General features: G+C 39.9%; 1 protein-coding gene across 2 annotated transcripts; it reads left to right on the top strand.

Annotated features, from left to right (window-relative positions):
* The first annotated feature begins 473 nt into the window (after nucleotides 1-473).
* On the top strand, nucleotides 474-25,046 carry clcn7 (chloride channel 7). 2 transcript variants are annotated; one of them, XM_037792061.1, is made up of 25 exons: nucleotides 474-719; nucleotides 2,269-2,346; nucleotides 5,153-5,218; nucleotides 5,712-5,777; nucleotides 5,946-6,078; nucleotides 7,160-7,269; nucleotides 7,831-7,911; nucleotides 8,019-8,081; nucleotides 8,407-8,490; nucleotides 9,554-9,647; nucleotides 10,557-10,621; nucleotides 12,499-12,615; nucleotides 12,718-12,772; nucleotides 12,984-13,044; nucleotides 16,705-16,846; nucleotides 18,446-18,539; nucleotides 18,718-18,890; nucleotides 20,103-20,154; nucleotides 20,371-20,498; nucleotides 21,776-21,861; nucleotides 22,051-22,183; nucleotides 22,639-22,698; nucleotides 22,791-22,967; nucleotides 23,108-23,188; nucleotides 23,447-25,046. In XM_037792061.1, exons 1-25 carry the CDS (start codon nucleotides 606-608, stop codon nucleotides 23,531-23,533), a joined length of 2,400 nt encoding a protein of 799 aa, XP_037647989.1. In that variant the 5' UTR covers nucleotides 474-605; the 3' UTR covers nucleotides 23,534-25,046. The 2 variants fall into 2 exon arrangements, with proteins under 2 accessions (XP_037647989.1, XP_037647990.1); XM_037792062.1 differs by lacking the exon at nucleotides 2,269-2,346.
* Nucleotides 25,047-26,801: the final 1,755 nt, after the last annotated feature.

Below are 26,801 nucleotides of genomic sequence, written 5' to 3' on the forward strand. Positions count from 1 at the left end.
ACGTATAAATCTACCGGGTCGGTTTCCCAAGCGCGCTCGCATATGCGCACTCGCGTGTGGCTACGCTGTTCAGACGAGACTCCAACACAAACTACACGGAAGCACCAAAGTTATATCTAGTGAAGCCCGTTGCAAAACAGTGTTGGCCGCGATCGGAGGACGCGGGGGAGACCGTAGCTTTGGTAGCCTCACTGTGTTGAGCGATGCTCGTTCATGTCTATTTAGAGCGAGCACACGCGTGAGCCCGACGCTGACTTTTGTCGACTTAACAGCCACAGGTGTCGCTGTTAACAAGCATTTCTGAATCTTACAAACAGTCCCTTTAAGTATCTGAATGCTTTCTCCACCACTGGTGACCATAAACTGTAGGCCTGTTTGTCTTTTCAGCCCATAAACAGTAAAACTACAAGTCCCAGCATGCAACGCGCCTAACGGATCCTTTTTGTCCCTGCGCGGTAGCCCTACAATGCATCACGAGTCACATGAGTGATCATGTGGGCAGCTGAGGGAGAATAACAGAAGAGTTAGCTAGTAAAGCCAGCAAACAACTGCTATTAATGAAATAAATCAGCCACAGTCAGGGCGGCGAGCTACCGGAGGCCAGCATGGCCAACATCACCAAGAAAGTGTCGTGGTCCAGCCGGGCCGACGAGTCCGGAACCACCGGGGAGACGACCCTGCTGCTCAACGGATCCGAGCAGCCCAGGACCTCCAGACAGGTACGGATAGACTGGAGGAACTAGCTGCAGCTAGAGCTAGCCTGACCTGCTGGTCCTCCTGCAGCACTGAGAGAAGATGCTGTGTCATGTGTTTGTTAACCACCATAAGGTTACTTTGAGTCATGTTTTTAAATGCTGCATGGGTTGTGGATGCTTGTGGTGGGGTTTTTAATGCATTGCAGCCTTGTTCATTTTGGGGTGTGTGTTCATGTGTTATGGTATGTTTGCAGCATCAGATGCAACAACAAGCTTTGTTTGGGAAAATGAAATTAGTGTTCAATAATTTTCTGACTAATTAGAGAGTTTTATAGTAATATAATAATAATAATAATTCATTTATTTATATAGCACTTCTCAAAACAGATGTTACAAAGTGCTTCATAAGACAATAAAAGCAGATAAAGAAAAGTAAAAGATATGGTAACTGTTAAAACAAAACATCACAGAACATATCAATAATAATAGAAGTGGTAAAATGGTAGGACAAGTTGATAAAACAAATATACAATATATATAATTTATATAAATAAATGTACACATGCGTCCAGAAATGGATGTATACATACATATATTTATTCCCTTCTACTTATAGTTCACTATTGTATTTTGGAATTGGAAAAGTCAACCTGATGGTAACATTAATAGATAGATAGATAGATAGATAGTAACTTTATTGATCCCGAGGGAAATTCAAGTTTCCAGCATCACAGTTCCACAGTGCAAAAACATGTTAGTAAAAAGGCAGTAAAAAAGTTAGTAGTGCAAAGTACAAAAAATATACCAGATATAAAAAGGCTAAATAACATTTCTAAATTATGCAAAATTTTGGCCAGGAAAACCAGGCACGGCCATTTTCAAAGGGGTCCCTTGACCTCTGACCTCAAGATATGTGAATGAAAATGGGTTCTATGGGTACCCACGAGTCTCCCCTTTACAGACACGCCCACTTTATGATAATCACATGCAGTTTGGGGCAAAAACACATGCAGTACAAATATGTGGATCCAATGAGTCCAATTGTATTCATGTGTAATGACGTTAGTCCCCATAGTAGCCATTTAACATTGTTTTTTACTAAGATTTTATACATATGGTGGTGAGTCTTATACTATGAGTTTTCCTAAACTTAGATTTGTAAAGAATCGCAAATATCGCCTTGCTTACAGTATCGCAATGTATTGAATCGTTACTAGATTCCTGCCAATACACAGCCTTAGTCATGAGCTAGTAGATCTGCTGTCTTTAGACTGAACAAAGTCGTCTGTCCAACTAATATAGAAACACACGGGAAAATCCAACTTCCTTTTTCCTCTAATGCCACCAGGTTAGTCAGTTACTTCTGCACCATCAGGACCAAAGGTGGAAGTAAACTAATTGCCCTTCTTTTGATAATATACTACAGTTCATTATATCATACATGCGTCTCCTTCTTGGACCCTGTTACTGGATATCAACATCTGTGTGGTGTTAAAACATCAGCCTGCAAATTGCCACACACAGCCAAATATATATATATATATATTTCTGTTGGTGTCTGTGATGTCTGTAGCTGTCTGGAGGAGGCAATATATTTCAGATAGGCAGACTCAGCACGGTGGATTTGGAGGAGGAGATAACATCAGATGAGGTAAAGTCCGAGCCCGAAACGTCATCGCACTCTTTCTCTCTTGTGTCTGTCGCTCCTATCGACCATCACTCCATCAAGACCGTCTGCGGCATTTCTCTTAGACTGCTAAAGTGTAGTTTAGAGATGTTCCGATACCATTTTTTTCCTTACCAATACCTGAACTTGCAGTATTGGCCGATACCGAGTACCGATCCGATACCAGCGTGATAGAAAATATATAGTAGTTATTATTATTATTATTATTATTATTATTATTATTTAACAGCTGTGCCAACTTCCTGCAGTCAGTTCTTTTTTGCTTCTCTAAAACAGTAGTTGCCAGTGGCAGCTATGATACATCCAGGGCGACAGCACAGTGAAGGCTACTGTTTTGAAGCGGCGAAGAATTGATTTTCGGTTAAACAAGGTGATTTTTTTCGGGGTGAATAAATTATGGTATCGGATCAGTGACTGGCGTACTTGGCGATACCCGATCCCGAATTTTGGGCGGTATCGGACGCATTTCCGATATTGGTATCAGTATCGGAACAACTCTAGTGTAGTTAGTCAGTCATGATAAAATACTATCATCAACTATTATGTCTTAAAATGACAAAAACAATAACAAGCGGCATGTTGGGGGGCATTTTCAGTAGACTTCATGTGATTCAGCCTCGTGCTCAGGCTGAGGTTGTGTTACACATGGAACTTTAAGACCTGATTTGTGAGATGCAGTTTGAGATAAAGTTCAGGGTTCAGACATTATTGTGTTTAATCTCAGTTGCTGAAACGGCTTAACCCTAATGTGAGAAATCTGACACAGAAATGACCTGCTACTGCAACGGGGACAGACTGACTCACCCAGACACGTGCTTGGAAACTGTCTGAAGGTTTCCACTGTGATGCATCGCTAAAGATGAATTGATGCAGGCCATGTGCTCGACCCTGACCGCTCAACCATTCAGTATTTTGTTTTCAGAAACTGATTGATCCCTCACACTGGTCACTGATGAAAAAAAAAAACAGACGAAGAAAAAGTAGAGAGGAACGAACAGTTTAGCCAAGAAGACCTCATCAAAACCCTCCTGCTGTAAATGTGAATTAAAAGACGTGTGAATTAGCTTATACCAGTCAGGTTTAATCAAGTTTATTAGCACAGATGGAATAAAAACTCCCATAAATGCCCCCCAAAAAATCCCAATAAGTCAGTTAAAGACAAGTACAGGACCATACGACTGATGCTTGAGGCTATTTTTGCCGTCGCTTAGCTTGACAGGACATCACATCCTTTTCCTTCCGTGACCGAAACCATCAGATTCAGCTCTGTTTTGCAATGCCTGATGGGAATGTGATGCCATGCATGTGATCGTTTGCATGCTTGTTGTATGCTGCCGTAAACAAAAGTTTTGTTTTCCAGTATTTTGATCTGCTTATGTGAATGTCACTTATCTCATGTAGTTGCTTTATTTGCTGCTGATTGTGTGGCTGCACAGTCGGGCCACGGCTGTTTTGACAGAGGCCCACTTCACATTGCATGTAAATGTGAAATGGAGTACTGTTGAATTGCCTGTAGCTGGCTTGTATGCATCTTCCATCTGCGTCATTATCAATGCTCTAGTAGATACTGGAGATTAGATAAAGTCTGTCAAACCCGTCCTCTCTTTTCTTTTAAAGTGATTTTTGAGATAAAAACAAATGGCTTTCTCGTGTTGTCTCAAATGCTTTGTGAAATGCTGCTGTTGTATTCAAAATGTTTCCTCTGATGTCAGTACTTTAGTTCCCAGCTCCTTGCAGTCCCTCACATGATTCAACAGGGCCCCGTTTCAGAAAGCAGGTTTAACAAACTCTTGAGTCTAAGCCTGAACTCTGAGTTGACTAATCCTGAGGTGGGAAACTGATCAGAGTCAGATCAATCAACTCTGAGTAGGTTGAACCTGAACATAAAAAGCCATCATTAATGGTGGGGCTGTGATACTACGATTCACCATGGCAACATGTAATTAGAAGGCAGCGCCTGCATTTTAATCCAGTCGATGTCGAGATATTAATGCATGCACAAATAGTTAGAGCGGGGAAAAGTGTCAATAACACAATGTTTTATTTAGTGTTGTCCTTTAATTCATCGTTTACTAAACTTACATTTCCTTAATGGATAATAAAGTCGTGGAATCTGACTGTACATTAAGCTTTATATTTTAGTTCAGTTTTAATCTGACTGGGACAAAACACAGGGGCAAGCAACTAAAGATGAAAAATATAGTTGAAGATTTAAAATGTATATAAAGCAAATACATAGAGAAATGATTGTAAGATCATAATCTGATTCAATAAAAATGTGTTTGGTGATTTTGGTTAAAATACAGTAGATTTTATTTCATCTATTTGGATCTTGGCTCAACAACATTCAGTGGCTTTATTTCAGATACTTCAACAAATGTAGTCGATTTAAACACTGTAATATTGGAATGTTTAAAGAAATGACTGACGGCATATAAAAGCAGTAGCTTAACTAATATCTGACATACAGTAAACCTTCAATACACGCTTTGACACGGACTGAATGAAGGAGGAAATAAAACCGCGCGTCTGGCTCTGGAAGAGGGAGGAGACAGAGAGAAGCTCAGGGTTTGTTGAAGAAAACCTTGCCAGCGAGCAGGTTAGGTTCACAGAGTCAGTTACCATGGTTACTGACCCAGAGTTTCCCTCATCTCATGGTTAACAAACTCAGTTTTCACTTATCCTGCTTTCTGAAACAGGGCCCCGGTCAGAGGTTAAAGGTCCGTGTTGGTGTGGTGATCTCTGTTTTTTTGTGTGTTTTTCCCCACAGGACTCTCTTAGGGGGCGGCCTAAAGAGATCCCTCATAATGAGAAGCTGCTGTCACTTAAATTTGAGGTAAAACTGCCCTCTCGGCAAACACTGATGCTGATTATTGTGTGACTCTAGAAACCCTGGATTACATCGGACAAGATTGTTTTAAATTAAAGCGTCATGTGTATGTGTAGGATTTTAAACTTTCTTACTTTGATGACACCTTATAGGACTTTAAAAGGCAGGTAAGGCTAAATAAAGGAAGCGATGAAAACGGTAAAAGTCAGTAACACAGGTATAGAAAATACACTTGAGGCCATAAAACCTTAACAACATCTTGGGGGCAACAAAGAGGGCAATAATCTCCTTAAGCAAGCTGGAAACTGGCAACAGTTGCTAAAATCAGCTTTGTATTAACATGCTTTTGGTTTGCTATGAACTTGCTGACATTGATCCAAAAAAGTATATGCACACACATTTTCCAGATCTGTGTTCCTCATGAAGAATAGAAGTTAACATCATCAGCTTCATCTTTATTTGACTGATTTATTGTATTTATTTTGTTATGTTATTGCAGAGTCTGGACTATGATAACATTGAGAACCAGTTGTTTCTGGAGGAGGAGAGGAGGATGAGCTATATGGTAAGTGATGAGTGGAAATCACCTGAATATAAGTTGTACTGCCTTAATATTTCACTGTGGATGAATTCATGTATTTACATCTTCTTTTCATCTGCTCTCATCTCTCCTCTGCTGTTTGTTCCATCTCCTGTCCTCCTCTCCCTTCCCTCTCTCATCTTGTATTTTTAGGGTTTCCGCTGTCTGGAGATCAGTCGCTGGGTGGTCTGTGGTCTAATTGGCTTTCTGACTGGCCTCATCGCCTGTTTCATAGACATCGTGGTGGAGGAACTGGCTGGGATCAAATACCGAGTGGTCAAAGAGAGTATCCTGAAGCTCTGTACAAGATACACCTAGTCAGACCAACTAGATAGCTTTACTGCACGAGGATGGTTCACAGAGACACTGCAGTTACTGAAGGAATATATTATTATTTTTAGTATTGCACTGTTTTCCTTTATATGTTCTAAAGTGGGTGATGGTTATTAATCCCATCAGTCATGACGACAGTGGAAAATGCTTATAGTGATCACGTCTGTCCTGGTCAAATTGAGCAGATCACAATAAGCGGATGATTATCATCATTATTAGCACCATTTCTCATGCATTTCTCATTCTAATTGCCATTTGTATATTTATTACATGAATACAAAGTAATGAAACAAACCGCTTTGCTATTTACTGGCTCGCTGCCAGTTCTCCTGCCTTTTCCCTCACCAAGGGTGAGACATTGCCGTTTTTGGTCGGCTCTACAGCGCAAGCAGAACAGCGCCACTTTGCTGGGGCTCTTTGCCGGTTGAGCATTGGCCAAGTTTCACTTTGGGGGCTTTATGTGACCAGGCATTATCGATCCACTTGACGAGGGTGCTTCCCCCGTGCGCATTCGTTTTTCATTCAGAGAAAATTACTTACTTTTTCCCGTTATGATTTCAATGTGCACGCAGCATCAGCCTCAGGTATCCGGCTGGTAAGCAGACCGTCCGAGAGGCAAAGTATCAAGGTATTAAAGTAAAAAACAAAACAATAATTCAATTAACGTTAGTCTAATGTAGTTTTAAAATGTTTTTCCATATGTCGTCATGCATGAAAAGACCCAAAATGAACACTGTAAGCGGACTACTTGATTACTATAAGAGAATTATTTAAACAGTGTTTGTATAGGAATGATTCTGACATTTGGAATGATTCAATCCATATAGTTGATCACTGTAACCGTGATAACTTTAAGCAGTTTCCACTCTATCATCTAAATGGTGTTCATGTCTTCATCCTGCGTCTTAAATTTGTTGTTCATAATAGCTACTGAAATTTATAAGGCAGCTTAACAGTGTGGCCATGTTTGGCTAATTTCAGCCACGTGCTATAAGGACCTCCCGAGTCTTTCCTTGACCTCTGACCCCTCACAGACATAGAGAAGTTCACAGAAGTGGGCGGCCTGTCGATCTCGCTCATCCTGTGGGCCGTCCTCAACTCCGCCTTTGTCATTATGGGGGCCATCATAGTTGCATGTTTTGAGGTAAGACTGGAGGAGAAAAGATGTGACATTTTTAGTAATTAGTGTGACTTCTTGTTTGGCATCACAATCTGTGTTTCAGTTGTCTTCTTCTTTTGATGACATTCCTCGAATGTGAGAGTGGAATTTGAAGAAGTGTGTCAGTGACGTGTCTGGATTACAAGCCATTCAAACCGATGTGAAAGTGAAAACTAATAAGGCAGCAGCATTTCTGTACCAGTTTGATTCCAACATTGCGTAATACTGAACATTTTAAAAGATGAATGTGCTTCTTTATTCCTGCCATTCTGGTTAACCACAGTTTATTAGCTGGTCGGCTGGGAGCGCTGAAGTTTCCTCCTGCAACCACACTGATCAAAAAAGTGGTTCAGTCATGCTTTTTTTCCCCACAGAGTCAGCTATTCATGCAATTTCATGTGAACCAGTGAGAGATGTCATTATGAATATGTAAACTCTGCTGCTATTCTCTGATCACATCCTCAGATATTCCTGCTGTATTCATAAATACTGTAATTCTCTATCTTTTCCTTCAATATAACCCTCCTTCTCCTTCATCTCATGCAGCCCATAGCAGCAGGAAGTGGTATTCCTCAGATCAAATGTTACCTAAATGGAGTCAAGATTCCCAGGGTGGTACGACTCAAGGTAAACACACACACATACAAACACATCAATGGATGTACTTGAACCACTGTTTTTTTAACAGGAGAGACTTTCATATCCTTAACATGTTGTGTGTTTGTCCTCCACAGACACTGGTGGTGAAAGTGATCGGTGTTATCTGCTCAGTGGTTGGTGGTCTTGCTGTTGGAAAGGTAAACATTAACCCTCAGCGACTGCCCCCAATGCAAATTCAAAAGGCTTAATTGCGCCGAAAAAGCTGCTGTTAAGGGTCGACTACAGTCACCTGAGCTAGATACACAACAAAGACTGCACATGATGGAAACATGTTAAATTACATGAGATGTTTATAAAACACATACTGTACCGATGTTTTTTCATTGTTTGAAATGTGGGATTTTGCTTTTGATTTAGATCATTTCTATTCAAAGTCGTATGGATTGACTTTGTAAATGAATGCCAAGTCCTGCCAAGAATTCCCTCTCATACCTGTCCTCTTGTTTACCCACAATTCCTCAGGAAGGGCCCATGATTCACTCTGGTGCTGTTGTAGCTGCAGGGGTCTCACAGGGCAGGAGCACCTCGTTAAAGAGAGACTTCAAGGTCAGTGTGTGTAGTGAGTTTCTATCTGTATGTATGTGTGTGTGTGTGTGTGTCTCTTGCTTCTCAACAGAAGGAAGTATATTGGATTACAATCATATTTGTATGCCCCTGCGCAGCCGTGGCCAGAGGCATTATGTTTTCGGGTTGTCCGTCTGTCACATTCTTGTGATAACGATATCTCAGGAACGCCTGGATGGAATTTCTTCACATTCGGCACAAATATCCACTTGAATGCAAGGATGAACTGATTAGATTTGGTGGTCAGGGGTCACTGTGACATCACAAAACATGTTTTTGGCAATAACTCACAAATTAATATGTTAATTATGACAATTTCACAAATGTCTAACATAGGGCTGACATGTTTCCAAGCTTCGACGCTTCGACCATTGCCTTAGTAATCGGCCTCCAAACCAGTATTCGAATGCTTTGTTTTTGTTTTATTTTTATATAAGTATGTAATAATAATGTATAAATCACAAAATAGCCCATGAAATAAGGAATAATCCACAACATTATTCATATATAACATGAATTATTATTAGCTATTCTCAGATGGATATCACTGTTTGTTGTGTGTAGAGGTGCGTGTGTGTACAGTAGTACTTCGAATATTACTTACCGAAGCTTCGAAGCCCAAAAACTGGTATTCGGGACAGCCCTAGTACCCATAGAACCCATTTTCATTCACATATCTTGAGGTCGGAGGTCAGGGGGACCCCTTTGAAAATGACAGTTTTTCCTTGCCAAAATTTTGCGTAAGTTTGTAGCATTATTTAGCCAATCCAATGTATTCTTTAGGTTTTCTAGTTTCATGTGATGCTAGTATCTTCACTGTAGCTTGAAAACTGAGCTCGCTACAACCTGAAAATTGCAAGTTGCATTCATGCTTTGAAGAAATTGGTGGCATTAAAACAAATTTGCGTTAACACATTATTATCGCGTTAACTTTGACAGCCTTATTATGTATTATTGATATGTTTTGTGAAAATGTGAATGGTTAGAGTGCATTTGTGAATAAAATAATGTATAACTATTAATAAGAGTGTGATTGTGTTTGTAGATCTTTGAATACTTCCGGAGAGACACAGAAAAAAGGGACTTTGTGTCTGCTGGAGCTGCTGCCGGAGTTTCAGCTGCTTTTGGAGCACCAGTCGGTAAAAAAACACAACAACACACACGAGAGCTCAGCATACACATGTGCTTTGTTATTAATCTGCCTTATTGGGCAGTTTAGCTGCTATAAAGCCAACAGTCCAACTAATATGGCTGCATGCTCAGACTAGAGACAAAGAAACCTGTTAGGAAACAGGTCCAAAAAGGGCCCAAGGTGGTATTAAAAAGTCTTAAATTTAATTTGCAAAACTCTTAAATGTTTTCACTTGCCTGTTGTAGGCATTAATGATAGTTATAAAATGTTTTGGGATCGTATCGTGTGCAGTCAGGAGACATCTGTAAACAAATAATTGGATTAGCTAGCTACAGCTCATTGACTCATAACGGAGGTCTGGGTTAATGCCGCTCATCCAGTTTGAGGTCACATTGCTTTCATTCGTTTTATCGTCAGAAATGATAAATATAAGGCTGGAAGTTTTGAAGAAAATGTGATTTGTAATAATGAACAATTGTAGGCTGTATTATCCCCACTGGTTTTCCATCGTACTTTGGATGGTATGATCATCAAACATGTATTAAATTGCGTTCCATTGTGGTCTTAAAAAGTCTTAGATTTAATTTTGGTGAACACTGCAGAAACCCAGCCATCACCTGACATACCTGAACTGAACTGTTGATGCTTGTTATGATTGTAAAGCTGCCTTGTACATACAGAGACTGGATGCTTCACAGACCGTGTCTCAGTCTGTTATGTGTTACCGCCATGTGAAAAGAGTGCTTGAAATTTACCTTATGTGTAACCAGTAAATGATCAGCTCCTACTGTGCACTTATCACTCAACACTTGGCATGGATACTCATCTTCTGACGTGTCATTAGTGGATCAGATGGATAATTAAATTATAATGCTGCTGTGGTTCTTGACTGTAATTGTATTTCTTTGGTCGACAGGCGGCGTTCTGTTCTCTCTAGAGGAGGGAGCTTCTTTCTGGAACCAGATGCTGACGTGGAGGATAGTAAGTCCCATTGTCCTACATATGCCCCCTATCATAAACTCATTATTAACGATCATGTGATGTTGTCAAGTAAATCAAATCAAGAAGTTTGTATCCAGAATACTGACAGAAGAGAGGAGGAGGAAGATTAAAGTGGAATGTTGATGCATGAGGACGTCAAATGTTGTCTTAAAAGGGGAAAAAAACTTTTTCTGTGGATGTCCAATCCACATTTCTTGACGTTAAATGTAGTAAATTGAAGCAATAAATTCCTCAGTGTGAGCTACTGTATATTGACAGAGAAAACTGAGTTCTCCTGCTCGCGTAGCCGTTCCGGCAGTGCCTATATGTACCAGGATGCATTGTGCGCAAGGTTTTGACGCCAAGAGGGTCCAAGCCCCCAGGAAGAGTGCCGGGCTTTGACGCAAATTTTCATAGTGGCCAAATGGTGGAATTACAACTTCCATGTCCATCATGTGATGCTATTGGGCCCAAAAATACTTTTTTCCATAGATTTACATTGGGAAAGAGACATCTGTAACTCGGTGGATTTTTTTTTTTGCGAGGGCTGGGAGGCAGAGTTAAAGGAAACACTACTGCGCCTGCTCTATGGGCCCAATGGATGCAGAAGATCGAGGGATGATCCGGGTACTTCATCACTCAGCAGTCAAGCCATTTTGACTTCATGCACCAATGAGCAACTCTCATAGGAATGAACGGGAACCCGTCACCAACACTGTATCCACTTTACTTTATACATCCACAGGAGGGTTCCCGCCGGTCATATTCTCTTGCACGGCTAATGCAGCCACAGCCTCGGCCTCTCCCCGCTGAATTTCTTTGGCCGCATTCTCTGGCTCGAATAAACACGGCTGAATATCTGCGTCAGCCAAGACACTGTAAAATATATCCTAGTCCATAACATCCTCTGCCATCATATTTTGGGATGCCTTTTTAGCTGTTGGAAACGTAACCTATTTGCAATACAAGCAAAGAGGACAAGGAAGTTACAGCAGAAATAAACATGTTTACGGCCTGGTACAAAAAAAAAATAGCTAATATTCTCTTTCATGAAAACTGTATGGGGGTGAATTTTATATTACTCACACCTTTAAATTATATTAAGGTTTAAAATTAGACATAATGAGGGTGTGGCAGCTTTGAGTGATAGATGGGTGCCGTACAAGGTCACTAGCTGTCTGCTCTGCTGCGTCACCCGGGCCGCCTCAGCTCCACCCACAGCTCACCTCTTTGCCCATTTTTTTATTCGTCTGGAGTTCGCTCTTCAGAAACCTGTGGGTGACATACGTTCATAGTCTGTGATTCGAATATGAAAATTAATATTTGATTGTGAAAAAAAACAGCACTACTGAGGGCTGAATGATAGGAGGGGAGTCCCACAACGTCACTTTCATGAATTGAAAATTAAATATAACATTCGGTCATGTTGAAGGAGGAATAATTCAGCAATAGATTATTTGGAAGGAGGAGCTGGAAAACGTTGCTGGGGAGAGGGATGTCTGGAATTCCCTGCTAAGCCTGCTGTCCCCGCGACCCGGCCCCAGATAAGCGTAAGAAAAAGGGTGGATGGATGGATGGATTATTCGAATAGTTCGAATCTATGTGTTTTTGTGTTTTTTGAACGAATATTCAAACGCCATTTTTAGCCAATTTTGACAGCCTGAAAGGAACTGACGGCGCTGGATGCAGGAAGAACAACAGATTTTGGGTCAATATTGCACGCACTGAGGAATTTGTTGCTTTAATCGAATATATTTACCATCAAGACTGATTGGACATCCACATAAAAGGTGTTCCCTTTTAACTGTTGTGTTTTGTGTATCTTTCCCTCCTTTTTTCACTTTCTCATCATCCCCCTCTTTCTTTTTCCCCTACAGTTCTTTGCCTCCATGATCTCCACCTTCACCCTGAACTTCTTCCTCAGTATCTATAACAACAATCCAGGAGACCTTTCTAACCCGGGTCTCATCAATTTTGGGCGCTTTGAGAGCGATGTGAGAAACGCATATCATACATTGTGTATTTTGCCAGCTTTATGTTGTTTTGTTTGTCAGTCAGTGTAAAAGTTGACACGATGTGCTTTTGTCCTTTTTCAGAGTGTGGCCTATAACCTCTATGAGATTCCCTTGTTCATCGCCATGGGAGCTATAGGTAAAAACTCCTTTATGTGTCTCTAAATATGTTTGATTCTTTTGCAGGGTGAACTTGACTCTTGTATGACTGGGTGGAGGCCATGAATAATATAATAATAATAATAATAAGAAGAAGAAGAAGAAGAAGAACAGTTATTTGATTTTGTTAGTGTTTTAAAATCTGACAGCCTGTGTGTTTATTTCCTGTCTTTCATCGCTGTCCTGTGCAGGTGGATTGCTGGGAGCTCTGTTCAACGTGCTCAACTACTGGCTGACCATCTTCAGGATCAGGTAAGGTTTAGAAAGGCATCACATGAATAAAAAGTACAAAACAAATTGTCACCACCTTAGGGAAGAAAGTTTCAACAAAGGGTCAGGTGACGTAAAGTCTGAAGAATTGCTTTGTTTGTGTAGTGTGCCAAGAAAAACACCTGGTAGCATTTAAGCTTTGCCCTCGCCTGTCATTGACAGGGTGGGGTGCACAATAAGGGAAGTCTTCTCATGAGCATTTGAAACAGTTTCTCAGCGTCTTGTGATTGAAGTGTTTTAAAATAGTCACACAGAGTCAGGACAAATGTAATCACTGGGAGGAGACTTCTGCCAAGAAACCTGTGGTTCCTGCTTCCTTGTCTGGAGCTGGATGGTACATTTTGTGCAGTTTGTTTGTGAGTTGGTAGATTATAATGCAAGTGCATAATAATTACAATCTGACTGGTCAGAAGAATTAAAAAACAGCATTTGATGTTCTGTCCTAATATTATTATTGTTGTAAAGTTAGCTTTTTGCCTATACAGAACTACTAGTAAAACAAAAATAGTCTTTTCTGGAACAGGTATCACATTTTCTGTATTTAAGTTTAGTTTTAAGCAAACTTGAGGTTGTTCCTGATTATATGTATTTAGGTTCAACATTAAATTACAATATGATGAATTCTATTTAAAAAGCTACATTTAACTATGATAAGTAAAACTTGTAGATGGAGATACCCATTGACATCACATTTGAGTTATTTTATCAGATGATGATGCCAGTATGGAGTCATGTACTGTATATAGTTTTCATAAATTAGAACATATATGTGATGTATACCAGGGGCAGTCGAACAATAATAAGGGCACAGCAGTCAGTAAGGCAAGGCGAGTTTATTTATATAGCACATTTCAGCTACAAGGCAATTTAAAGCGCTTTACATAGAACATAAAACATCAGAGCACATTATAAAAGATAAAATAATAATAATAATAATAATAAAATAAAATAAAAAATAAGATTAAATAGAATGCATAACATAAGATAAAAATAAAACCCACTTATATAATATAATAATAATAATAATACATAATTTGTAAAACACTTTTAAGAGCAAGAGAATAGAAATAAAAACAAGCTAAACAGAATAAGATAGGTATAAAATACAAGAGTAAAAGTTACGGTGCAGAGTAAAAAATTGATTTAATAATACAAAAATTAATCACAGACAACAACACAACCAACAAAGGGACAGTATAAAATGAAAATAAAATTAAAAAAACAGAAGCGAAAATATTGCTGTATTGATTTGCTGTGGACTTATGTAATGTTTCTCAAAAATAAATGAGAATCAGAAACTGGGCTGGTCAGATTAAAGAACTATTGATTTAATGAAAAAACTTTTACCATTTCTCTACATACTTGAGAACTAGAGCAAATATTTAATACAAAATACTGAAATATGTATTGTTTGTAAACAAGTACTGCAAATTGTGTTATAATGCATATGGTGAATTAGGGAGATATCAATTAGAAATGTAATATTTTAAAGATAAGCTACAAAGAACTTAATATTTAAAATAAGTAGGGCTGTCAAAGTTAACGCGATAATAACGTGTTAACGCAAATTGGTTTTAACGGCACTAATTTCTTTAACGCATTAACGCAAAATTGCGATTTTTAGGTTGTAGCGGACTCAGGAGCTCGAGTGAAGATACTGGCATCATATGAAACTAGAAAACCTAAGGAATCCATTGGAACCAACCATGTTATGTTAGCTTGTCGGGAAGGAGGCTAAATAACATTCAAACCCTATGCCAGCCTAAAATAAGATATCATACACTTGGTTTGCTTTTAATATGTGTGAGAGTGGCAAAAGTATGATGATGGAGATACAGTATTAACCCACAAGGGATAAAACCTAAAGGTTCAAGGATCCACTGGGTTTGCATAATAATGACCCATTAGTTTGTGAAAAATACATCAACTTCCTCAGCTGTGTGAGTAGAATAAATATGGCTTAATTTAGTAGTTGTAGCCAGAATTTGCCAATTTCAGAATAGATATTTATATGATTTATGTGACAAGGCTGTGTACTCAATGTGACCAGTTACTAAAACTAATCTAATGAACTTTATCATCTTATTAGAAACTCTGGTTTACATAAATATGTTAATGTTGAGTCGGATGCATACGTAAGGGATAATGTACAGCGAGCCGGTCATTGTTGTGAAAGAATCCCTGACAGGGCAATGCTGAGGGTCTCTCATCGGCCTGAAGGGGATTCTTTCACAACAATGACCCGCTAGCTGTACATTATCCCGCTTATTACACAGCTACTTACTTAAGAAATCAATATTTTGACACAAAAATGGTCCGCCAGAGTCTAACATCAAAGCTGCGCCCATAGCAACGGTCTGCTTTACAGAAATTACAGGCCGCAGAACGCTGTGATTGACCAATCATAATCGAGTATTCAACACATCCGTGTAATAAAAAGTCTTTATTAGACAAAGACTACAGGGTAATAGGGTAAGGGTAAAACAAAAACTTCTGTTTTTGTGTAACTTTGTTCAGCAGAACTGGCATTAAAATAAAATGACATTCATTTCCTATATTTTTATATTCAGTACATGTCTGGGCAGTGCTGCTTCTAAAAAGGCTCCTCTGTCATCCGACACAGAGTGTGCATAGGGATAAAGTCTTTATTTGTTTCACATTTCAGAAATAACAATAACATCACAGTAATTGGCTTCCACTTGACATTTATAGAGCCACATTGCCTGAAGGCACAAAGAAGCTTTGTTTTCCACTCAGCTGTTTTTCTTGCGTGCAGAGTTTCCTCGTCACTTGGGAAAGTCCGTACTGAGGCCAACAGTGCGTCAACAATTTGGAAGTTTCTGGTTAATTAAAGTCGTTATGCGTAGGATTTGATAAATGTCCTCCTTACAGGCAGGCTTGGTAATCTTGAGAAACCAGCAAGAGTACAGGAGTTTTAAAAGTGATCCGACCTAATACCCCAGCCCAGTGTTGCCAACTCTTTTCCAATGAAAGTAGCAGCACTCGCTCTGAAAGTCACAAAATCTAGTGAGAAAGTCGCCGATTCGGAAACAGTGACAGTCCGTCGCTTCAGGTCTCCTTCCAAAGCCGTTCCCCTAAAATGATCATGTAAGGAACACTGCACAGCGCGCCGGTCAAGGGTCGCGTCAGGGTCCCTCATCGCCCTGAAGGGGTTTCTTTCACAACAATGACCCGCTAGCTGTTCATTATCCCGCTGATTACACAGCTACTTACTTAAGAAATCAATATTTTGACACAAAAATGGTCCGCCAGAGTCCAACATCTGATATCTGACATCTATAGCAACAGTCTGCTACACATAGCAAATGGTCTGCAATACAGAAACTGCAGACCGCAGAACGCCGTAATTGACCAATCAGAATTGAGTATTCAACACAGCCGTAAACAACGAACATGGCTATTGTTAGTATTCACAGCTGTCAAGCTAGCAGCTTGTGGAAGACTCCGGTGACGCGCAATGAGCGCACAGGCAGAGTGCGCATTTTTTTGTCAGAGCATCTGATTTATTGCTTGCTGTCGGGATGTAATGACAATTTCAACTATTATTACTAAAAATGTATTTGAGCAACGCTACCAACCCTACCTTGAAAAGTGGCATCCTGTTTGCGTGTGTGTTTACAGGTATGTTCATCGCCCTTGTTTACAAGTAGTGGAGGCCATGTTGGTTGCTGCAGTGACCGCATGTGTGTCATTCACCATGATCTACTTCTCCAATGACTGTCAGCCTCTGGGGCCAGAGCACACTGAGGAGTACCCACTGCAGGTGCACACACACACTCACACACTCACACACTCACACTCCGACAAACGTCACCTAAGTCATGTAATAAAGCTAAAAATAGGGAAGTCGTAGTAACTTGGTGCCACAAGAACAGTTGATGTGCATGATTCAGCGTTAGACAAACACATGTGCAGATTAAGATAAGACATGTCCCTCTCACGGTGAATCTTGGTGCTTCCTATTTTGTACCAGACAGACCAGTTTCAGTTCAATAAGCTTTACCACCATTGATGTCATGAGAACAACACTGCCAAAGGAATCTCAGAAGAGTACAACACTTTTGACTTTTTCATGTTCCTCAGAGGACGAACGCTACTGACTTTGGTCCCCGGACTTTTTCTTCACCATGAGCTTCCCGTTTGTGGTATTGAGTGAAATGTCTCAACAACTATTAGATGGATTGCCATGAAATTGAATTACTTTGGTGATCTCTTGACCTTTCACCTAGCACCATCATCAGGGCAACATTTAAACTAATGACATTCCCATTGTACTTTATGTTTGGAGCTAATGCTGACATGCTTAAATTAGATGGTGAACATAATACATGCTTAACATCAGCATGTTAGCATGCTGATTTAATATTTAGCTAAAAAGCACCACTGTGACTAAGTGCAGCTTTACAGAGCTGCTAGCATGGCTGTAGACTCTTGGGGCCAGATCTTACACCTGGCGCAAAGCGGCGCAAAGCGGCGCAAAGCCCGCCCCCCCATGCCGCCTGCACTGGTTAAATAGATTATCGGTGCATTTGTTCATATGCAGTCAAATGTAGTTGTTGATGGGAAAGAGGATTAGGAGAAGGCGGAGGCAGAGGCTCCACCAGCCAAGTACCACATACATCTGCTCACGCACTTTCACTTCGAGCAGATCCGTTTTCTGCTGAGGAAACGGCTCGCTTCTCCAATTTGACAAATTTGCCTTTCAAATAGCAATGCGCCAATGTGAAGGCGGACCTGGCTTTTAAAGGGAATGAGAGATGACACTGTGATTGGTTTGATTTTCCTGTTACGCCCAAAACACACTTATCATCAATTAAGAGATTGAATACAACCCCTTTGCCCTTTGTGCTTTACTTTGCACCCAGATTATGCGCCGCTTATCTAGCAAAAGTGGAGTTGGACCTAAATGCATTTGCGCCATGCACTTTAGACCATGTGCTATAGATCATTAAAAAAGGGACCTTAGTCTTGTTCAAATAATAGAGGCAATTCTAGACAGATTTAAAATACAACATCCTGGGTAGCTAGTATTTAAAGTTTGGGTTTTTAGGTGTCCTCACCTTTTATTAGACAGATTAAGGAGAGAGGAAATATTAGGTGAGAGATGGGAGTGGCATGTGATGAAGAAAAGCTTCAAACTCAGGGCGTCATGTTTACATGTCATGCACTTTGGACTACTGATCCATGACAACACCAAATGTGGTTGGCATACCTTCACTGATCCTTATCAGCCTTTGTTTATAATTGCATGTCAGCTGGGAGATAGCACGTAAAAGCTTCAACAAGAACACAAAAAAACATTTTGTGTCACCTCCTCTTTCTCTAGTTGAGTCACTCTTTTAATTTTCTGTCTCTCTCTCAGTTGTTCTGTGCAGATGGGGAGTATAACTCCATGGCAACGGCCTTCTTCAACACTCCTGAGAAGAGTGTTCGTAGTCTCTTCCACAACCAGCCAGGTAAAGCTGTTTGTGAGGGCAAGCGTGCTAAAAATAATTCTGTACAAACATGTGCACCAGCCATTTCTTCTTTTCATTTTATTTAGCACATGGGGCCCAAGTGGAGGGAAACAATAAAACTGGAAACATTAATGTGTTCGCTTATCATTTCCACCTCTCATCCTTCTCTTTCTTAAAGGAACCTACAATCCGTTGACCCTGGGTTTGTTCACCGTGACGTATTTCTTCCTGGCGTGTTGGACGTACGGCCTGGCGGTGTCTGCTGGAGTCTTCATCCCATCTCTGCTAATAGGAGCAGCCTGGGGAAGACTATTCGGAATACTGCTGGCCTCCATCACCAACAGTGCCTCGGTTAGTTTGTGTGTGTATTACGCTTCGCTCTGTAGGATGATGACGAGACGACAATGTTCAGTTCCCACATTTAAAACAGACCATAATATGGTTGAATTAAAGTCTAAAGACTTTGCTTTAATGACCTAAATGAGATCATATTTTAAACTGTTTGTAGTTTCTGTCTCATGCCAATGTGGTTTCTCAAACTTAAGACCGTATTTTGTCATAACTCCAGATGCCAAAATTGGTATTTGGTTCGACCTTTTAGTGACTGATGTTGCTTTGTGTGCATTTCTTTTCTTTTTGGTTTTCCTGAAGAAGGGAAACTTGTTGAAGATAGCAGGTTTTCTACCCGACCCTCCCCCTACTATCTCAAGGGACTATAACGCCCTTTGTTCTGACACATCAGTGGCCTCTGCCTGGTTTATGTTGGGAAAAGATTCTGCTGAATGCCTTTTAAATACAGATGATTATTAAAGCTTCTCAAAATGAGCGATTTATTGTTGTCAAAATACAATATACAGTACATGCAACACAATGTGGAGAAATCTGTTAAACTTGATAAACTTAATGATAGTAGCTTCTCTAAACAAATCTTCTCTAAACATCTCTGCTGCTCAGTTTCAAGGCTCACTGTGTGTCAGAGGGTGAAATTGTGCTAAATTACATGCACAATTTCACACTCTGATATAAAGAACAAGTGTCTTGTCCTTACCGTCTTCATGGGTCCAAAAATTCATGCCATAAGACCTGGAAATGTACTACTGGGAACCGAACCGGACCAGACCCATCTATTATTTGAAAGCTGCGAACCAAAACCATTCAGATCCAAGAAACCAGCTTTGACAAACTAAGACATTACATCACATCACAGTTAATATTCACACCTACTCAAATGTTGGTACACAAAAAATGGAAACTATAAAGGGCAACTCTCCCCCCTCCTCAACACAACTGAATATGAAATCTGTCACCGTTGCCCTTGCCCAGAAATAAAAATATAAAAAAATAAATATTTAACTTATAACATTCATGATTAGATCAGGAATCAATTACAAAGTGACAAAACTGTATTCACAACATGTCAATATTCATAATACAAAACTGAGAGGTAAAACATATATTTGAAGTGATTTTTTTAATGAATTGGTGAGAGGTCTTCCCCTGTAACTAAACTAATGTTCAGATGCTGTGACTTACTGTTTGATTTTTGCTCTGTGTGTTTGTTAGAGCTTGGCCGACCCTGGTAAATATGCCCTGATTGGAGCTGCGGCTCAGTTAGGTGAGTAATCTTCACCTTGTTGGTGTGATTTTAGTTTTTAGTGCTTCACAGGAAATATGAAATTGTCCAATCACAGTGACACAACCTATTGAGAGCTATCAATACTCAGGAATTGTCTTTTTAAATAATCCATATTTTATACATGTCTTCTGTTAAATACAGACTAAGACAAAAGACTGATGTTTAGTACCAGTAATGATGCACTGCTCTTCACAGGTGGCATTGTGAGGATGACCCTCAGTTTGACTGTCATCATAATGGAGGCGACAGGAAATGTCACATACGGTCTTCCCATCATGCTCGTCCTCATGACTGCCAAGATAGTGGGAGACTACTTTGTAGAGGTGAGTAAAGAGGAATTTCATAGAGAAAAGAGCCAACTAACTCATAAAACGTCCCATACAAACACAATATAGTAGCGCCCAAATGGGGATGTCACGAGAACCGGTTCACGAATTCTGAAACCGTGAAGGTACTTGTTTTTCTACTGTACCGCAGGTACCGTAGATACCGTCAGGGCTCGAGACTAACAGCATCCCAGGGACGATTAAAAATGTGTTTGGTACGCAGTAAACTCACTATCGACACATCCTAGTTTTCCCTGATAATGCAACACTATGTGGAGAAATCTGTTAAACTTGATAAACTTTATGACATTACTTCTCTAAACGTATCTTCTCTAAACATCTCTACTGCTCAGTTTCAAGGCTCACTGTTTGTCAGAGTATGATAAACAAGATAAACAAGAGTTAGTTAAGGTTAGCTGTTAATTCCGGGCAGGACTGTGCTGCTTACCGGCTAATGTTAACTAGCTCTCGTTCTGCCGATTTCAACGCGGGAGGTGCCATTGATTTACATTATGATGCGTTCAGTAAAAATAAGTATTGGGCGAAGGTAAATTGTAACGTTATCATGATGTGTTCAAATGTAATCTTGTGAAATGTAGTTTTTGGCGAGAAACTTGAGATGTTTTCACATAAAAATAAAATATATAATAGAGAGGGAATTATGACCTGTTTAACTTAATAACAAAAAACAGTATGCATAAGGTAATAAAGGAGTGGATGTTGAAGTACATGGGATTTATTGTTTTACTTTTGTTTTTGTTTTTTTTACCTTGGTAGCGAGAATCGTGGAATTTCACTGGTACTCTGGTATTGTGATATCCCTAGTCCCAAATCCATACTAGTGCACTAATTCTCAGCAGGTTTTGAGTATGTAACACATTTACACAAGTGACAGATATACTCAGAAACATCAGCATGCATACTGAAAATGCTTAATTTTTGAGTGTGCTGTAAATGAAGCAGCTACCTACAGCTGCAAAAAAACAAACAGCATGTGGTGTGAAATAACTCCTGAGAGATCTTGTAAAACAAAAAACAAAATCTTTCGAAATACATTTTTCTTTCTCTTTGTGTAAAGTTTAATCGTCAATAAGTCACAGTTTGATTGATGTCACACGTGTAGTAAAATTTCCTCTTAGTACAAAAGAGGAAATTATGTTGATTGCTTGTATAATAACCGTACAAACGGTATACAACAAAGATAAGTATATAGTGCATACTGTACACAGTTGGGACACAGACAGAGTCTGTAACCTGTCTCTTCCTTTGTTCAGGGTCTGTATGATATCCACATCAAGCTGCAGAGCGTTCCCTTCCTGCACTGCGAGGCTCCTGCCACCTCCCACTGGTTGACTGCCAGGTAAGATCCTCTCTGTTTGTGATTGGCTGAATAAGAGCCATGTTGATTGATTGATTGTTAGATTATATTCAATTCAATTTGACTTTTGTCCGGTCTCATTCTCTGCTTTCTTATTACTTTTCCTACTCTGTTTGTTTCACCCCTGTCCTCCTCACCGTCCCTCTCCCTCCCCGTCTCCCCCACATCCAGAGAGGTGATGAGTTCTCCGGTCACCTGTTTGAACCGGATAGAGAAGGTGGGAGTCATCGTGGACGTCCTTAGCAACACGTCTACCAATCACAACGGATTCCCAGTCGTCATACAGGGCGCTGCTAGTGAAGAGGTATTGTATGATGGCTTGGTTTTATGTTTTTGGCTGGACCGCAGCAAACAGGAGCTCTATAAACGCAAAAGTCTGTCACTGAGTGAGTGAATTGCTAAGTGATGAAGTTGTGGTCGCAGTGAGTAATCATGTAACACCGTTGGCCGTAGCTCTTTCAAAATGAATTGGTGCAATGAAAATCGCCATGCCAGTTTTTCCTTGCCAAAATTTAGTCTAACTTTGTAGCATTATTTAGCGTTCTTTCCGACATGCCATAGCCAATGGATTTCTTAGGTTTTTTAGTTCCAGTACCTTCGCTCTAGCTTTAAAACTGAACCTGCTACAGCCTCTGAAAAAGTAAAGTCGGCCGAGGGCGGCGGTGCCCTCAAGGAGTGGAAGAGCTTCAATGCGGATAGAAACCATTTTTTCTTTCATTAACAACCCCTTTTATTCTTTTGTTCTTCTCTCCCATTCAGCCAGCGAAGCTCTGTGGCCTCATCCTCCGCTCTCAGCTCATTGTTCTTCTCAAGCACAAGGTAACATCAGCGATATGAAAGAAAGACGTACATCACTATTGTGAGGATTAAAGTGGAGTCGTTCACTGTTTGCTCCCGCTCTGTCCTGGCAGGTGTTTGTGGAGCTGGCCCGGTCCCGGCTGACCCAGAGGAAGCTCCAGCTGAAGGACTTCAGGGACGCCTATCCCCGCTTCCCCCCGATCCAGAGCATCCACGTCTCCCAGGACGAGAGGGAGTGCATGATGGACCTCACTGAGTTCATGAACGCAACGCCTTACACCGTACCACAGGTAACACACACACACACACACACACACTAGTAGGATTTATTCAATCTTATGTTATCTTTGTGTTCCTGTCAAGAGGTTTGGGAAAAAAAGTTGTGTATAAATGAATGAAGCTTCAATAAAATGAGGGGGTTTGTTTGCAGGAAACTTCTCTGCCTCGTGTGTTTAAGCTGTTCAGAGCGCTGGGACTCAGACACCTGGTGGTAGCGGATGGTGAGAACAGGGTAAGAGTGTGTGTTTCTGTGTCTTACCCTGAATGTCTTTTTTAGCCTTCACAAGAACTTCTCTTTATGTATTGATTAAAGTTACATTTAAGGATCACGTTCATAAAGTGCTGCAGGAATGAGTCATAAAACCTGGAAATGAGTTAGCATTTTAGCACTTCTGGTTCCCTTGTCTGGAATTTAAATGGGTTTTTAGTTAGATGACATAATGATGACGATTGTTCTGACGTCACATTTTTGGTTTGTGACCCTCTGCAGGTGGTTGGACTGGTGACCAGGAAGGACTTGGCCAGATATCACCTGGGCAAACACGGACTGGAGGAGCTTCCGCTGGCCCACACATAGTACACACACACAAATCTATGAACTATGACCACCTGATGCCTCGTAAGCTGTCGACCACCAGTTATGTAAGCCCTATGCCGGACACCTTCAAGGGCCAAGAGGTCTTTATTATTCTTTGATGCCAAAATGGTCACCATGACAACACAAGGAAACCCCATATACAGGCCTGCGTCATTAACAAAAAGACCCATTTAAATGTCAAACTGGTCTTAGTGTAAAAATTGGGAGAAAAAATAACCTAAAGCACGAATTTGTTCAAAGTGAAATGATTTACTTTGAAAGGAGTCTGACTTCCATTATTGTCGTCACAGTTTGTTTGTCGGATTCTGTCCTGAGGCATCAAATGACACATTAGCACGGGGCTCTGCTTCCCTTGTATGCAAATGATATATAATGGACAGAAAAAGAAAAGATAGTTGCCTTATTGGAGGATTTTTCCTGTGCTTATGCGTGTTCACAGACCTCACTTACTGACATTTCATGTATGGGGTAAAGTCAGAATGACAGGATCTTTTCAAAATAAGATAAAACCGCTAGAGGTGAGTAAATCCAGGTGAGAAGAATCGGTTTGATCTGTGTTAGCTGGTACATTGGAAAGCCTCTGCTTTGTTTTGTTCACATCTGCCACTCTGTCTGGTCTTATTCTGTCTCCTCAACATCACATAAACGGTATGAAGTGATACATTATTAATCATTATAACACTGATTTTATGTCTTGCTATTGACCTTAACGAGACATTTAAAGTGGTTGGCTGAGTTTGAGCGAATGGTTTGTAATAACTTCTTTGGCAGAAGCGTTTTTATTTTCCATTATTGTGTAGTTTTGCACTGAGCGAATGCTGTTATTTATTGTTAGCGTTGAACATTTTAAGCGTGTAGTTTGGGCTCATGTATGGTCAGGCAGAGTTCTCACATATCCCATAATTCAAGAGAGGAGACTGAATGGGCGACTGATTATTTTTAATCTTGTCTCATTTGGTCGCAAGATATCTGTTATTACATGGCGATACAGATCCGTCTCTCTTTCTGTCAGCTTCACTGAGCAAATATATATTTGTATAACTGTCAGTAAAGACGTGGACTGATACTCATAGGTACTTACATCATTTCTAACAAATGTTTACACTTTGGCTTACTACTGAAAAATTCTCCTTTTGTTAAGAAATACCTACAAGTGTCCCTCATGAAGCTCTATATGAATGTAAACCGTTGTTTACCACATACCCTCTGTTCAAACCAGTCAATTGCTTTACTCCAGTCAGGGTACCGCCCGAAACACAGATACTCTGATTTAGAATTATTTAATTTTGTTAATTTGTTAATTTAACATTTCTTCAGTTATCAGTGTTCTTTTTTTTTTGTGTACTTCATAGGTTTTACTTTAATTTTATCTCCTTTGTGGTTTCTGTTTTGTTGTACAGTTCTAGATGTTAAAATATGGACTATGCTCTATTTTACAACCACTGAATAAGCCTTTTTGTGAATTAATAAAGTTGAAATCGATCTATTGTTATATGATTTGTTTGTCTGTTTGATCGGAAGACATTTAAATTAGGACTGTCAAAGTTAACGGGATAATAACGTGTTAACACAAATTCATTTTAACGCCACTAATTTCTTTAATGCATTAACTTAACTTGTGAGAGTGAAGATACTGGCATCATATGAAACTAGAAAAGCCGAGGAATCCATTGGTACCAACCATGTCATACTAGCTTGTTGCGAATGAGGCTAAATGCGCTAAATTTTGGCGAAGATAAACTGACATGGCCATTTTCAAAGGCGTCCCTTGACATCTGACCTCAAGATATGTGAATGAAAATGAGTTCTATGGGTACCCGCGAGTCTCCCCTTTACAGACATGCCCACTTTATGGTAATCACATGCAGTTTGGGGCAAGTCATTGTCAAGTCAACACACTGACAGCTGTTGTTGCCTGTTGGGCTGCAGTTTGCCATGTTGTGATTTGAGCATCTGGACAATATTTGTCATTTTTTTGTTTTGTTAATTGATTTCCAGTAATAAATACATACATACATTTGCATAAAGCAAGCATATTTGCTCACTTCCACTTTGGTAAGAGTATTAAATACTTGCAAATCTCCTTTTAAGGTACATTTTGAACAGATACAAAAATGTGTGATTAATTTGCGATTAATTATTTTAATCGATTGACAGCCCTAATTTAAACCTATGCAAAAGAGTGATTTTACTCTCCACTGTATGGATTTTACCAGTCACATAGTATTAATAAGAGAACTTTTCCATTTTATGAGGATGTTCAATCAGTGTTGGTAAATGTCGTTTGAAGCGATAAATTCCTCAGTGAGTGCTATATTGACAGAGAAAGCTGCAGTTCTCTGTTGCGGTAGGTGTTGCTCGTAGTAACTACCGAGGGGGGGGACGCTGTCATCTTAACAGGAGGGAAACACTATTCGACATAACACCTGCTGGCACAGAAGAAGAGCGATACAGCAGGGGGGGAGAACTATGGGAGAACAGCGTGTACAGCCGGCACATTTGCACAGCCTTCTCAGTGAATTGTGGATTTATTTCGACCAAACCTGAGTTGTTGATTGTTGACAGTGGAAAGCCCAACCAAACCAAATCAGCTTTCTCGGTCAATATAGCAGCAGGTACTAGGGGATCTATTTCTTCAGTGGACTACAACTACCGTCCTCACTGATTAGACATCCACATAGAAGGTGGCAAATTTTTCTTTTGATAAAAAATTGTGATACATCATTCAAAGTGAACAAAAATTTATTAAAAGTCTTGGCAGTGTCAGAACTCCCAAGTGAAACACTCTCTGTCAGCTGAGCTTGCCAGGATCAAACCTGTGACCTTTCAATAACACAGCAGTGTCTCCAGATTAAACACATTTACCACTAACACATAACTCTCAGTAGAGTAGATAGTATTCTGGGAGTTGATATGTCAGTCATACACTGTCAATAACCCTTTAACACTAAATATCCGCTGCTGCTGTTATAGATTATAATTTTTAATCTTTAATGCACATTTTTGCACTTTTTAGATTTTAATTTACAGTCTTTAATGCACATTTTTTTTTAAATATTTACACATCTGTCACTTTATGTACATATTATAATATGAACATACCTGTCACTGTAAATATAAACCCTACTCACTGTACATACAGTATATAGATGTCTCCACATGTACATACTGTACATAATCACCCAGTCCATGTATATCCATCCAGTATTTATTTCTTTGCACTATTTGTATTGTTACAACTTCCAAA

Source organism: Sebastes umbrosus, chromosome 14, assembly GCF_015220745.1.
Source record: "Sebastes umbrosus isolate fSebUmb1 chromosome 14, fSebUmb1.pri, whole genome shotgun sequence".
Taxonomy (NCBI): Eukaryota; Metazoa; Chordata; class Actinopteri; order Perciformes; family Sebastidae; genus Sebastes; species Sebastes umbrosus.